General features: G+C 52.7%; 1 protein-coding gene across 1 annotated transcript in view; it reads right to left on the minus strand.

Annotated features, from left to right (window-relative positions):
• zfr (zinc finger RNA binding protein) overlaps window positions 1–15,142 on the minus strand; it is a 77,769-nt gene that overhangs the window by 1,370 nt on the left and 61,257 nt on the right. Inside the window, 9 exon segments of the mRNA XM_045225604.1 lie at window positions 513–610; window positions 891–1,002; window positions 2,384–2,479; window positions 3,452–3,549; window positions 7,080–7,239; window positions 11,249–11,399; window positions 13,881–14,101; window positions 14,466–14,640; window positions 14,867–15,012. Coding sequence (XP_045081539.1) covers window positions 513–610; window positions 891–1,002; window positions 2,384–2,479; window positions 3,452–3,549; window positions 7,080–7,239; window positions 11,249–11,399; window positions 13,881–14,101; window positions 14,466–14,640; window positions 14,867–15,012 — 1,257 coding nt within the window.

A 15,142-nucleotide genomic window follows, 5' to 3' on the forward strand; every position in this document is an offset into this window, starting at 1 on the left:
GGTACAGTTGAAACTGGGATTAATCCGTGAAGAGCACAATTCTCTTGAACAAGAAATGAACATTCAATTCTCTGGCAACAGCTCTGGTGGACATTCCTGGAGTCAGCATGCCAATTGCACGCTCCCTCAAAACTTGAGACATCTGTGGCATTGTGTTTTGTGACAAAACTGCACATTTTAGAGTGGCCTTTTATTGTCCCCAGGCACAAGGTGCACCTGTGTAATGATTGTGCTGTTTAATCAGCTTCTTGATATGCCACACCTGTCAGGTGGATGGATTATCTTGGCAAAGGAGAAATGCTCACTAACAGGGATGTAAACAAATGTGTGCACAAAATGTTAGAGAAATAAGCTTTTTGTGTGTATTTCTGGGATCTTTTATTTCAGCTCATGAAACATGGGACCAACACTTTACATGTTGCATTTATATTTTTGTTCAGTATATATATATATATATATATATATATATATAATACATTGTGTTTATATTCTATACATGTGTCTGTCAGTACCTGGGCACTTGAGGTGATGTCCTCCCTGTGCTGCTCCTTCATGGTTGTCAGGGTATCAGTGGGGTTCTTCTCACACGGGTCCACCAACCCCGGACCACCTGGCGGGCAAATACACCAATCAGCATTCTGCTAATGCCCACACGCCATTAACCCCAGCGACCAAATACACCAATCAGCATTCTGCTAATGCCCACACGCCATTAACCCCAGCGACCAAATACACCAATCAGCATTCTGCTAATGCCCACACGCCATTAACCCCAGATTCATTCATTCACAACTACGTGAAAATCTGTCACGATCGTCAAAAATAGTCTCCCATTGTGATAGGCGAAATAGTCTGCTATAATAGTAAATAGTGAAATAGGTTAGACTTACCGGGGAGCAGGATCCCGGAGGAAATACATTCAAAGACTCGTCGCAGTGCATCGCCTGGACTCAGGGGGCCGGAGGCACTGCTGATGGCCTTCTCCACCAGCAGCTCCATGGCCTGGAGAACAAGGGGAAAGAGGGGGGATGGAGGAGGGGGGAGGGGAGGAGAGGGGAGGGGGGAGAGGGGATGGAGGAGGGGGAGGGGAGGAGAGGGGATGGAGGAGGGGGAGAGGAGGAGAGGGGATGGAGGAGGGGGAGGGGGATGGAGGAGGAGGGGGGATGGAGGAGGAGGGGGGATGGAGGAGGAGGGGGATGGAGGAGGGGGAGGGGATGGAGGAGAGGGGATGGAGGAGAGGGGGAGAGGAGAGGGGAGGAGGAGGGAGGAGAGGGAGAGGGGAGGAGGAGGGGAGGAGGAGAGGGGGAGGGAGGAGGAGGGGGAGGAGGAGGAGGGATGGAGGAGGGAGGGGGATGGAGGAGGGGGAGGGGGGAGAGGGGATGGAGGAGGGAGAGGGAGAGGGAGGAGAGGGGGAGGAGAGGGAGGGGGAGGAGAGGAGAGGGGATGGAGGAGGGGGAGAGGGGAGGAGGGGAGGAGAGGGGATGGAGGAGGGGAGGGGGAGAGGGGATGGAGGAGGGGGGATGGAGGAGAGGGAGAGGAGGAGAGGAGAGGAGAGGAGAGGAGAGGGAGAGGAGGGGGAGAGGAGGAGAGGGGATGGAGGAGGGGGAGGGGGAGAGGGGAGGAGAGGGGATGGAGGAAGGGGATGGAGGAGGGGATGGAGGAGGAGGAGGGGGGATGGAGGAGGAGGAGGGGGGATGGAGGAGGAGGGGGGATGGAGGAGGAGGGGGGATGGAGGAGAGGGAGAGGAGATGGAGGAGGTGGAGAGGAGGAGAGGGGATGGAGACGTTTAAACTCGTCATTGAGTGAAGATGCAGCTGGTGTGTTAGCCCCGAGTTAACACATCTGCTGTTCTTAAAGGGATGGTTCAGGATGTTATCTACTTCCCCAGAGGCAGATGAACTGGTGGATACCATTTCTATGTCTCTGCGTCCAGTATCAAAGAAGTTAAGAGGTAGGTTCGCGAGCCAATGCTAACTAGCATTAGCGCAAATACAAAGTCCACAGGAACAGCGAACATGCTAGCTGTTCCCAAAGACTTCCAGTCATTGCGCTAACGTTAGTTAGCAATTGCACTAACGCTAGAATCTTCATTCAAACTGAACGCAGAGACATAAAAATGGTATCCACCAGTTCATCCGACTCTGGGGAAGTAGATAACATCCTGAACGATCCCTTTAATGTACCTATAGGGGCGGTTTCCCCAGACACAGATTATGCAGGGACTAGGAACAATTCTTAAATGGAGATTATTTTTGTTTTTTAGTCCAGGACTAGACTTCATCTGTGTCCATGAAACCGGCCAATTAAGGTCCAATACTTTTCTAACAACATATAAAACATTCATGAGATGGTTGTCGACTCGTTAGCCTGGCGATGAACTCACCCAGCTGGGGAAGGCGGACCACGTGGGAACCCTCTGACAGAGGTCACGCAGGATACGAATAACAATCACACAGGATTGGAGTCCGTTGGCCCTAGCCTTGTGGAGCAATAACACGTTTGGTTTAGAGAGAACAGACGGGAGCGGACAACATGGATTATTATAGTGCACACTACATTTTACAACACGTCTGTCATTGATGGCCAAACACTACTGAACACAATGGAAGCTTGTGATTGGTTGATTGAAGCCTCAATTAATTAATTGGCCGTAATTGGTTGGAATCAGCTGCCATTTCCAGGAGTATTTCACCTCGTCGTAACATTAGTAAAAAAAGGAGAGCTCACAGTTTGCAAGATGAAACAATTTCCTTGTCATCTTATAAACCCTGACTTCTCAGGTTGATCAAGTGTTTCACAGACAGTCAGGCAGTTGTACAGAGTTTGTGTTTGTAAAGAAGATGAAGGTCTGGGACTGGGAGAGAGGAGGGAATCTGCTTTGCCTGTGCGTTTGCTTTTTCTGCCATAGCAGCGACACAGTGAAACTAAAAATTAAAAAAATCAGATGTCCCGTTTCTCTCAATCCCTGTTCCTCTGTTAAAATAAATACAAATCACAAGATACTAATGCTCAACATGGAAGCTCTTATCGGATCTTATGCAAAGATATCTCTGCAGCCTTATGGAATCATGTTTTAACACAGACAATATAGTCTAGTATGGAGCCAAAGGAAAAAAAAGGAATACAAGGATGCCAGTTTTTTTTTTTTTTTTTTTTGGACCAGAAAATTATAAATCATTACCATTCTAAAGTTCAACAATAAATATCAGAAATAAAGATTGGATATTCAAATCTGGTTAAAACATTATCATTACATGTGTGGCATCATTGAATTTTTGTATCTTTTTAAAAACAACAGTTTAATTATATCAGGTATTACTGTGTTTTTGTTTTTGGGGGGGTGTTAAATTCATTATTAATTCCTTCATTAAAACAAAATTCAAACAAAGGAATAAAAAAAAAAATGCATCTCATAAGGCTACAATAAGAAAGTAAAAGGATGTGTCCGAACCTGGAACCACTTAGCGTGGCGGAGATCCGCTAGAGCGTCAAGGCATTTTAGCCTGTCCAAGACGTCCGCCGGGTCTCGCACCAAGCCCCCGGTTACATCTACAAATGGATGAGTCGAATTGTCAAAAAAATGGTGGTCGACCGGTTGGTTGGTTGGGTTGAGGTGTTGAGGAGGAGGAGGAGGAGGAGGAGGAACGGGTGTTTGACCAGGTAGAGCAAGACTCATTAACAAGAAAATACAAACACATTGCCACACATACCAAGACAGGGTTTCTGTAAGGAACCAGGAAGTGAACTAGCTAAAGTCTTATCTGATTGGTGTTTCTGCCAAATAAACCAATGCCCAACCTGACATCGAAATGACAAGTGCTTGGAGACGTAGTGTGTCACGGATGCAATGTTAGGTTCACGTTGGTGTGATTTGTTGGGTAAAGGGGAACGTCAATTACGGGACTGGCGTAAAATGCTAACCAAACCTTGAGATATTAGAAGCAGAATTGAGTGATGGGAACTCTTGCTTAGGTTTTGAGCAAAGGCTCACCTAGTCGCTAACATTGGCTGGTGCCAACAGCAATTCATTTGATCATATAGTCAAATAACTGAACTGTATGTAGGCCTATTGTTAGCATGTGCTGAAACGTAAGATCTCACAGAGAAGTTTACATCTCAAAAGCTGAGATGTTAGCTTGTTTAAGAAAAGCAATGTTACGCCAATCATTTGTCAGTTTCAGTCTTAATCTCATCTGCTGAGATGATACTTGGGGGATACTCTAGGGGGATTCCAATGGGTCAATAGTATGGGTCGTGAAGTATTAGTGTGGGTCGTGGTGTATTAGTATGGGTCGTGGTATATTAGTATGGGTCGTGGTGTATTAGTATGGGTCGTGGTATATTAGTATGGGTCGTGGTGTATTAGTATGGGTCGTGGTATATTAGTATGGGTCGTGGTGTATTAGTATGGGTCGTGGTGTATTAGTATGGGTCGTGGTATATTAGTATGGGTCGTGGTGTATTAGTATGGGTCGTGGTGTATTAGTATGGGTCGTGGTGTATTAGTATGGGTCGTGGTGTATTAGTATGGGTCGTGGTGTATTAGTATGGGTCGTGGTGTATTAGTATGGGTCGTGGTGTATTAGTATGGGTCGTGGTGTATTAGTATGGGTCGTGGTGTATTAGTATGGGTCGTGGTGTATTAGTATCGGTCGTGGTAACTGATAACGGAAACAAACAAAAGGAGAGAGAAGTCCTAAGTCCTGTCATAACTTGGAGTGTGAACTGAGCTGCTTCTAACAGTGGCAATGATAGGTGTGGCAAAGTGTTTGGGTGGTGGGGGAAAACCTTGGTCAAAAATCCTTCCGGAGGAGCTGGTTGGCTGGGGGGGGTTGAACCCTCTCCCAGACACTGGAGATGTATTTTTCAAAAATAAAACAAATGAAAGAACAGAGAGCTTTGGACTGGACTGGTAGGAAAGCTACAAATTATGTGGCAGCAGAAAAAACTAGAAACATGGAAGCTCCCAGCAGCAAAAAGAAGGGTTAGATTGGACATCACTGCATGGCTGGCTGAAGTCAGTAGGTTGGCATGAAACCAACAAACAGATAATCACACTAACGGTACACCGCTCTGCTGTACTTCGGTCCAACCACAGTCTGCCAAAGTCTTCATCCCTGACCTACTGAAGTCTACTGCAGGCTGGCCACACAGCGTCCCCATTTTGCACCTTTATTCTGAAGTGTGTACTTGCGCACTTTCTGAAACTGGATTTAACAAATGGTAGATGGACACCCTCTCTGGGCAACACCAATCCTATGCTTTCAAATCCACTTTATGAAACTGGATTTAACAAATGGTAGATGGAGACCCTCTCTGGGCAACACCAATCCTATGCTTTCAAATCCAAGTACACACTTCTGGAATAGGGTGAAAGAAATTGGCACAACAAAACATAACTAAGAGACGTGCTAGACAGAGAAACAGGAGCTTGGCAACACTCACTCTCACCCCTCCATTGTCAACTAATGCAGAGAATGGATCACGTGATCAAAAGGGCTTCACGTCATATCTGGATTGTATTGTTTTGTTAACAGCATGATCAACTACAAAAAGGGAGATGTAGCCAAGATCAGGCTTTTGTGTGGAGGGGGGACACCAGTCCACTCAGGGAGCATGTGAGGACAGAACAACTCCTCACGACCAGAAGTAAGATTTGTTTCCTGTGGGGGGGTGTGTGAACCCATTTCTCTCAGTGTTCTAGAACCGTCTGTGTTCTAGAACTGCTTGCCAGTGTTCTAGAACCGTATGTGTGTGTGTTCTGGAACCCTGTTCTTTCTGCTGTTTTCATTTGGCCAAATCCTAAACCTGACAAAACGCCCGCTCAACTCAAACTTCCGCTGCAAATCTCCCCGGTGACATCGATCTACGCACGATTTGTGCAGAGCTCTGAGTTGTGTGCACGTTTCTTAAGTTAGGATTCAGTGCCCTCACCGCTTCCCTTCCCCAATGGGTCTTTCATTTATTTTTGGTATCTGTAGAGAATAACGTTCCTCTGATGTGTGTAGTTCTGAGCTAAGAGAGCTAACGATTGACCCCGGTGTTGGAGGGTTTATCCCAGTGGTGTGACAGTGAAACAAACCCCCTGGAACACAGGAAACAAAACAATGAATCTTACCTGGGAACTAAAAACTAGACTGAAAATGCAAACACCGTCCATGCTTTGTTTGTAGGGGGACAGCTTTACAAGACGCACGGAAGGGGGTTCCAGATAAGAGTTAGCGCTACGCTGCTGGCACGAGGAACCGTCAGACTTCACCAGGAAGTGCTCTAACCATGACTAGAAAGTAAAGTTTCTAGAAATGTTTTTTCCAATGATGAGCCTTCGGTAATATCATTCAGGTTGTTCTCAGGGCACGGGTTTTAAAGATACATGAACCAAAAAAATAATAATCAAAATGAGCTTCTCTGCCTTCAAAACAGGTCTCTTGGACAATTTGAATGGTTCCCCAAAACGTTAGTTCTTTATATATTTCCCTTTTTTACATTGTTTATGATATTCTGTGAATTAAACTACAGAATATTGGTTATTCAATACTTCTCTAATCCCAAAGTATAAATCACTGACTGTCGGACCTAGTAGAAACATAATTCCTATCCTAAGGCTTTTGAAGGCACACTAAGCAAGAGCACTGTTTTATGATGACCAATCCAGCATCTCATGTCATGACAGAGCTCAAGCACTTCATTGGTTGAAGTTGAAACGATAACTAGCGTCTATAAAATGACAAAACTGTGAGTGAGAGACTTGGATGCCCAACAGGTCGAATCTAAACTTAGTGCCCGGGGCATACAGCTAGACTTCTCTCAGAACAATCTAGAAAGTCCTCTTCAAAGTGCCACCAGGGTAGGTCTCTTCAGATAGAAATTGATCTTACAGGGTACATTCATTCAGGTGCTGGGTGAGTGGAGGTGTCACTTTAGGACCATTGGAGAAACAGGACTTTTGAAATCGCCCCAAAATGTGCTAACTCCACCCACCCTGTACCCTGAACAAACTAATGCACCAATAGCTGGGTGGCAGAGAGCGAAACAGAAGGAAAGGGGGTAGAGGGGGGGGGGTGCGATGTCTTTCCAACCTCCGTCCCGTGGCGGGGGTGTGGCAGGGGTCTCCTCCTCTCGGATGACAGGGGAGGTCAGGGTGATGGTGACTGTCATTTTGGGGTCGGCTCCAGACATCAGGATAATGGAAGAGTCCTGGATGGAGCCCTTCACCTCGTACTTCTCTGGGGTCACCAGCTGGAGGGGAGGGAAGAATGGAGAGAGCGAGGTAAGTGTTGGGGGGTTGGGGCGTAGTGTTGGGGGGTAGTGCTGGGGCGTAGTGCTGTGTTGGGGGCGTAGTGTTTTGGGGTGTAGTGTTGGGGGGTAGTGCTGGGGGCCTAGTGTTGGGGGGTAGTGCTGGGGCGTAGTGTGTTGGGGGTAGTGTTGGGGGTGGTGCTGGGTAGTGTTGGGGGGTAGTGGGGTGTAGTGTTGGGGGGTAGTGCTGGGGTGTAGTGTTGGGGGGTGCTGATGTTGGGGGTAGTGCTGGGGCGTAGTGTTGGGGGTTAGTGCTGGGGGTAGTGTTGGGGGTTAGGCGAGTATTGGGGGGTAGTCTGGGCGAGGTGGGGTAGTGCTGGGGCGTAGTGTTGGGGGTAGTGCTGGACGGTGTGGGTGTAGTGCTGGGGCGTAGTGTTGGGGGTAGTGCTGGGGGCGTAGTGTTGGGGGAGGGCGTAGTGTTGGGGAGTAGTGCTAGTGTTGGGGGGTAGTGCTGGGGCGTAGTGTTGGGGGGTAGTTGCTGGGGGTAGTGTTGGGGGTAGTGCTGGGGGGTAGTGTTGGGGGTAGTGTGGGGTAGTGCTGGGGGCGAGTTGGGCGTAGTGCTGGGCGGAGTGCTGGGGGGTAGTGCTGGGCGTAGTGTTGGGGGGTAGTGCTGGGGGTGTGGGGGTAGTGTTGGGGGCGTAGTGCTGGGGGGTAGTGCTGGTTTGGGCGTAGTGTTGGGGGTAGTGCTGGGGCGTAGTGTTGGGGGAGTAGTGCTGTAGTGTTAGGTAGTGTAGCGTAGTGTTGGGGGTAGTGCTGGGGGGGCGTAGTAGTGCTGGGGGCGTAGTGTTTTGTGCGTAGTGTTTGGGGCGTAGTGCTGGCTGTTGGCGTAGTGTTGGGGGTAGTGCTGGGGTAGGTTGGGCGTGTGTTGGGCGTAGTGTTGGGGGTAGTGCTGGGGGGGTAGTGCTGGGGGCGTAGTGCTGGGGGCGTAGTGCTGGGGGTGTTGTAGTGCTGGGGCGTAGTGTTGGGGGTAGTGCTGGGGCGTAGTGTTGGGGGTAGTGCTGGGTAGTGTTGGGGGTAGTGCTGGGGCGTAGTGTTGGGGGGTAGTGCTGGGGGCGTAGTGTTGGGGGGTAGTGCTGGGGCGTAGTGTTGGGGGGTAGTGCTGGGGCGTAGTGTTGGGGGGTAGTGCTGGGGCGTAGTGTTGGGGGGTAGTGCTGGGGGTAGTGTTGGGGGGTAGTGTTGGGGGGTAGTGTTGGGGGTAGTGCTGGGGGTAGTGCTGGGGGCGTAGTGCTGGGGGCGTAGTGCTGGGGGCGTAGTGCTGGGGCGTAGTGTTGGGGGGTAGTGCTGGGGGGGGGGCGTAGTGTTGGGGGCGTAGTGCTGGGGGGGTAGTGCTGGGGGCGTAGTGCTGGGGGTAGTGCTGGGGGCGTAGTGCTGGGGGGTAGTGCTGGGACGTAGTGTTGGGGGGTAGTGCTGGGGCGTAGTGTTGGGGGGTAGTGCTGGGGCGTAGTGTTGGAGGTAGTGCTGGGGCGTAGTGTTGGGGGTAGTGCTGGGCGTAGTGTTGGGGGTAGTGCTGGGGCGTAGTGTTTTGGTAGTGTTTGGGGGTAGTGTTGGGGGTAGGTGTAATGTGGGGGCGTAGTGGGGGCGTAGTGTTGGGGGGGTAGTGTTAGGGGGTAGTGTTGGGGGTAGTGTTGGGGGGTAGTGTTGGGGGGTAGTGTTGGGGGGTAGTGCTGGGGGTAGTGTTGGGGAGTAGTGCTGGGGGTAGTGTTGGGGGAGTAGTGTTGGGGGGTAGTGTTTGGGGGGTAGTGTTGGGGGGTAGTGTTGGGGGTAGTGTGGGGGGGTAGTGTTGGGGGCGTAGTGTTGGGCGTAGTGTTGGGGGTAGTGCTGGGGGTAGTGTTGGGGTAGTGTTGGGGGCAGGGGGGGCGTAGTGTTGGGGGTAGTGTTGGGGGGTAGTGTTGGGGGTAGTGCTGGGTAGTGTTGGGGGGGTAGTGCTGGGGGGTAGTGTTGGGGTAGTGTTGGGCGTAGTGTTGGGGGTAGTGTTGGGGGTAGTGTTGGGGGCGTAGTGTTGGGGAGGTAGTGTTGGGGGGGTAGTGTTGGGGGGTAGTGTTGGGGGTAGTGTTGGGGGAGTAGTGTTGGGGGTAGTGTTGGGGGGTAGTGTTGGGGGGGTAGTGTTAGGGGGTAGTGTTGGGGGTAGTGTTGGGGGTAGTGTTGGGGGTAGTGTTGGGGGGTAGTGTTGGGGGAGTGAGTGTTGGGGGGTAGTGCTGGGGGTAGTGTTGGGGGGGTAGTGTTGGGGGTAGTGTTGGGGGGTAGTGTTGGGGGTAGTGTTGGGGGGTAGTGTTGGGGAGTAGTGTTGGGGGTAGTGTTGGGGGGTAGTGTTGGGGCGTAGTGTTGGGGGGTAGTGCTGGGGGCGTAGTGTTAGGGGTAGTGCTGGGGCGTAGTGTTGGGGTAGTGCTGGGGCGAGTGTTGGGGTAGTGTTGGGGGGGTAGTGTTGGGGGTAGTGTTGGGGGTAGTGCTGGGGCGTAGTGTTGGGGGAAAAGTAGTGTTGGGGGGTAGTGTTGGGGGGTAGTGTTGGGGGAGTAGTGCTGGGGGTAGTGTTGGGGGGTAGTGCTGGGGGGTAGTGTTGGGGGGTAGTGTTGGGGGGTAGTGTTGGGGGGAGTGTTGGGGGTAGTGTTGGGGGTAGTGTTAGGGGGGTAGTGTTGGGGGGTAGTGTTGGGGGAGGTAGTGTGGGGGTAGTGCTGGGGCGTAGTGTTGGGGGGGGTAGTGCTGGGGGTAGTGTTAGGGGTAGTGTTGGGGGGAGTAGTGTTGGGGCGTAGTGTTGGGGGGTAGTGCTGGGGGGTAGTGCTGGGGCGTAGTGTTGGGGGTAGTGTTGGGGGTAGTGTTGGGGGGTAGTGTTGGGGGGGGGAGTGTTGGGGGGTAGTGTTGGGGGGTAGTGTGAGCGTAGTGTTGGGGGTAGTGCTGGGGCGTAGTGTTGGGGGGTAGTGCTGGGGCGTAGTGTTGGGGGGTAGTGCTGGGGCGTAGTGTTGGGGGGTAGTGCTGGGGCGTAGTGTTGGGGGTAGTGTTGGGGCGTAGTGTTAGGGGGCGAGTGCTGGGGGCGTAGTGTTGGGGGGGTAGTGCTTGGGGCGTAGTGTTGGGGGCGTAGTGGTTGGGGGTAGTGTTAGGGGGGTAGTGTTGGGGGTAGTGTTGGGGGTAGTGCTGGGGCGTAGTGTTGGGGGTAGTGCTGGCGTAGTGTTGGGGGTAGTGTGTGGGGGGTAGTGTTGGGGGTAGTGCTGGGGGCGTAGTGTTGGGGGTAGTGCTGGGCGTAGTGTTGGGGGTAGTGCTGGGGCGTAGTGTTGGGGGGTAGTGCTGGGGGCGTAGTGTTGGGGGGTAGTGCTGGGGCGTAGTGTTGGGGGAGTAATGTTGGGGGGTAGTGTTGGGGGTAGTGCTGGGGCGTAGTGTTGGGGGGTAGTGCTGGGGCGTAGTGTTGGGGGGGTAGTGCTGGGGCGTAGTGTTGGGGGGTAGTGCTGGGGCGTAGTGTTGGGGGGGTAGTGCTGGGGCGTAGTGTTGGGGGTAGTGCTGGGGCGTAGTGTTAGGGGGCGTAGTGTTGGGGGCGTAGTGCTGGGGGCGTAGTGTTAGGGGGGGAGTGCTGGGGCGTAGTGTTGGGGGGGGGTAGTGCTGGGGCGTAGTGTTGGGGGTAGGTTGGGGGGTAGTGTTGGGGGGTAGTGCTGGCGTAGGGGGGGTAGTGCTGGGGGCGTAGTGTTAGGGGGTAGTACTGAGGCGTAGTGTTGGGGGGTAGTGCTGGGGCGTAGTGTTGGGGGCGTAGTGTTGGGGGTAGTGTTGGGGGCGTAGTGTTGGGGGGTAGTGCTGGGGCGTAGTGTTGGGGGGCGAGTGCTGGGGGCGTAGTGTTGGGGGTAGTGCTGGGGCGTAGTGTTGGGGGGGTAGTGCTGGGGCGTAGTGTTGGGGGTAGTGCTGGGGCGTAGTGTTGGGGGGTAGTGCTAGGGCGTAGTGTTGGGGGGGGCGTAGTGTTGGGGCGTGGGGGTACCGTCAGCTGCTTGGGAAGATGCTCCACTATGCGGCTTAGCAGATTCTTGGTGGGTTTCTCTGAGCAGAGCAGGACCAGGTTAACATTCTTGTCTCCACGGAGCAGCAGTCCTTTAGCCAGCACCCCCACCCTCATCACCCCTTTAAGAGCTCTGAGGAGACAAACGTTCAGGGGTGAGTTCCCCCAACCTTCCATCCATCCCTCCCCACTCAACCTTCCTTCCATCCATCCATCCCTCCCCACTCAACCTTCCATCCATCCCTCCCCACTCAACCTTCCATCCATCCATCCCCACTCAACCTTCCTTCCATCCATCCATCCCTCCCCACTCAACCTTCCATCCATCCCTCCCCACTCAACCTTCCATCCATCCATCCCCACTCAACCTTCCATCCATCCCTCCATCCCCACTCAACCTTCCATCCATCCTCCTCCCCACTCAACCTTCCATCCATCCCTCCCCACTCAACCTTCCATCCATCCCTCCCCACTCAACCTTCCATCCATCCATCCCCACTCAACCTTCCTTCCATCCATCCATCCCTCCCCACTCAACCTTCCATCCATCCCTCCCCACTCAACCTTCCATCCATCCATCCCCACTCAACCTTCCATCCATCCATCCCCACTCAACCTTCCATCCATCTCCCTCCCCACTCAACCTTCCATCCATCCCTCCCCTCCCCACTCAACCTTCCATCCATCCATCCCCACTCAACCTTCCTTCCATCCATCCATCCCTCCCCACTCAACCTTCCATCCATCCATCCCCACTCAACCTTCCATCCATCCCCTCCCCACTCAACCTTCCATCCATCCCTCCCCACTCAACCTTCCATCCATCCCCTCCCCACTCAACCTTCCATCCATCCCTCCCCACTCAACCTTCCATCCATCCCTCTCCACTCAACCTTCCATCCATCCATCCCCACTCAACCTTCCATCCATCCCTCCCCACTCAACCTTCCATCCATCCCTCCCCACTCAACCTTCCATCCATCCATCCCCACTCAACCTTCCATCCATCCATCCATCCCCACTCAACCTTCCATCCATCCATCCATCCCCACTCAACCTTCCATCCATCCCTCCATCCCCACTCAACCTTCCATCCATCCCTCCATCCCCACTCAACCTTCCATCCATCCATCCCCACTCAACCTTCCATCCATCCATCCCCACTCAACCTTCCATCCATCCATCCCCACTCAACCTTCCATCCATCCCTCCCCACTCAACCGTCCATCCATCCCTCCCCACTCAACCTTCCATCCATCCCTCCCCACTCAACCTTCCATCCATCCATCCCCACTCAACCTTCCATCCATCCATCCCCACTCAACCTTCCATCCATCCCTCCCCACTCAACCTTCCATCCATCCCTCCCCACTCAACCTTCCATCCATCCATCCCTCCCCACTCAACCTTCCATCCATCCCTCCCCACTCAACCTTCCTTCCATCCATCCATCCCCACTCAACCTTCCATCCATCCATCCCCACTCAACCTTCCATCCATCCCTCCCCACTCAACTTCCTTCCATCCATCCCTCCCCACTCAACCTTCCATCCATCCATCCCCACTCAACCTTCCATCCATCCATCCCCACTCAACCTTCCATCCATCCCTCCCCACTCAACCTTCCATCCATCCATCCCTCCCCACTCAACCTTCCATCCATCCATCCCCACTCAACCTTCCATCCATCCCTCCCCCACTCAACCTTCCATCCATCCATCCCCACTCAACCTTCCATCCATCCATCCCCACTCAATCTTCCATCCCTCCCCACTCAACCTTCCATCCATCCCTCCCCACTCAACCTTCCATCCATCCCTCCCCACTCAACCTTCCTTCCATCCATCCATCCCCACTCAACCTTCCATCCATCCATCCCCACTCAACCTTCCATCCATCCCTCCCCACTCAACCTTCCATCCATCCCTCCCCACTCAACCTTCCTTCCTTCCATCCATCCATCCCCACTCAACCTTCCATCCATCCCTCCCCACTCAACCTTCCATCCATCCCTCCCCACTCAACCTTCCTTCCATCCATCCATCCCCACTCAACCTTCCATCCATCCATCCCCACTCAACCTTCCATCCATCCCTCCCCACTCAACCTTCCATCCATCCATCCCTCCCCACTCAACCTTCCATCCATCCATCCCTCCCCACTCAACCTTCCATCCATCCATCCCCACTCAACCTTCCATCCATCCATCCATCCCCACTCAACCTTCCATCCATCCACCATCCATCCCCACTCAACCTTCCATCCATCCATCCATCCCCACTCAACCTTCCATCCATCCATCCATCCCCACTCAACCTTCCATCCATCCATCCATCCCCACTCAACCTTCCATCCATCCCCACTCAACCTTCCATCCATCCCCACTCAACCTTCCATCCATCCCCACTCAACCTTCCATCCATCCCCACTCAACCTTCCATCCATCCCCACTCAACCTTCCATCCATCCCCACTCAACCTTCCATCCATCCCCACTCAACCTTCCATCCATCCCCACTCAACCTTCCATCCATCCCCACTCAACCTTCCATCCATCCCCACTCAACCTTCCATCCATCCCCACTCAACCTTCCATCCATCCCCACTCTCCTCACCGGTCTTGGGGAGTCTTGGAGACCTCTTTTGCATCCTTCTCCTCCCCAGTAGTCTCCTTGGTCTTGTCCTGGTCGATGATGATGTCTGAGACCAGTTTGAGGGCTCTCTCTGTGATGGAGACGATCTTCTGGATGGTCTGCAGCTCGTCCTCAGAGGGGTAGATGGCTGCGTGCTTCGTCATCACGTAGCGGTCGTCTGACGAGTCCGGCCGACGGGGAGGCTGTGAGGTAAAGCCCAACGAAATGTCTCAATGCCACAGCAGTGGGGGGGAGAGGGTGCAAAATGATTTTTTAAACTGGATTGAAAATTTCTAATCCATGGTGCTTACCATATAATCACTGTGCTTATAGTAATGTTAGTCGCTCTGGATAAGAGCGTCTGCTAAATGATGTAAATGTAAAATGTAATTTAAGTCAATAGCTACAAAAGTTTGGTTTCCACCACTTAACCAGCACAATTTTACGAAACCGTTGATTTGAGTGGAAATATGGTATACGATTCAATTGGTTAATTTGTGCAGTGCAGCTGCTTTGCAGATGTGTCCAGTCAGTAAGTGAGAAAGAAACAGGAAACAGGCATCTTACTACAGGTCCCTGTGGTTGAGGGATGGGCATGCCAGGTCGGACCCCCAGTAGTCCAGGAGGTCCAGGTGGCCCCTGGAGGTAAGGCCCATCCCCTGGCATCCTGGGTCCCCCACGTCTCTCGTCCCAGTGGTGGTCCTCCTCCATACGACGCCAGTACATGTCCTCCTCATAACGCCTAGAGACAGAGACGCAGAGAGAGAGAGAGAGAGAGAGAGAGAGAGAGGACAGACGCAGACCGAGACACACAGAGAGACCGAGACAAGCAGAGAGACAGACGTTCATTTTTGGGAAGTATTCACTCAATTGGCATTAGCTAGAGAGACAGAGTTGGTGGTTATTAGTATACTGGGTGAGAGAGAGAGAGAGAGAGAGAGTGTGTGACCCACCCCATCTCTCCGTACCTCATCTCCATCCTCCATCTCTCCTCCTCCTCTCTCCTCCTCCAGTACTCCTCCTTCTGCATCTGTTTCCTCATCTTCTCTTCCTGGATCTTCCTGGCTCTGATAGAGGGCTTCACCTCCACCTGCAGCTCTGGGTTCACCTTTTTCTACAAGGGAAGGAACAAAGGAGGGGGAACGTGTTATTGTGTGTGTCCCTCTAATCGCAGGTCTGATAGACCAGGGTTTCCCAAACTCGGTCCTGGGCCCCCCTGGGTGCACCTTTTGGGTTGTGCCCTA

The sequence above is a fragment of the Coregonus clupeaformis genome, chromosome 16 (genome assembly GCF_020615455.1).
Source record: "Coregonus clupeaformis isolate EN_2021a chromosome 16, ASM2061545v1, whole genome shotgun sequence".
NCBI classification, from domain to species: domain Eukaryota; kingdom Metazoa; phylum Chordata; class Actinopteri; order Salmoniformes; family Salmonidae; genus Coregonus; species Coregonus clupeaformis.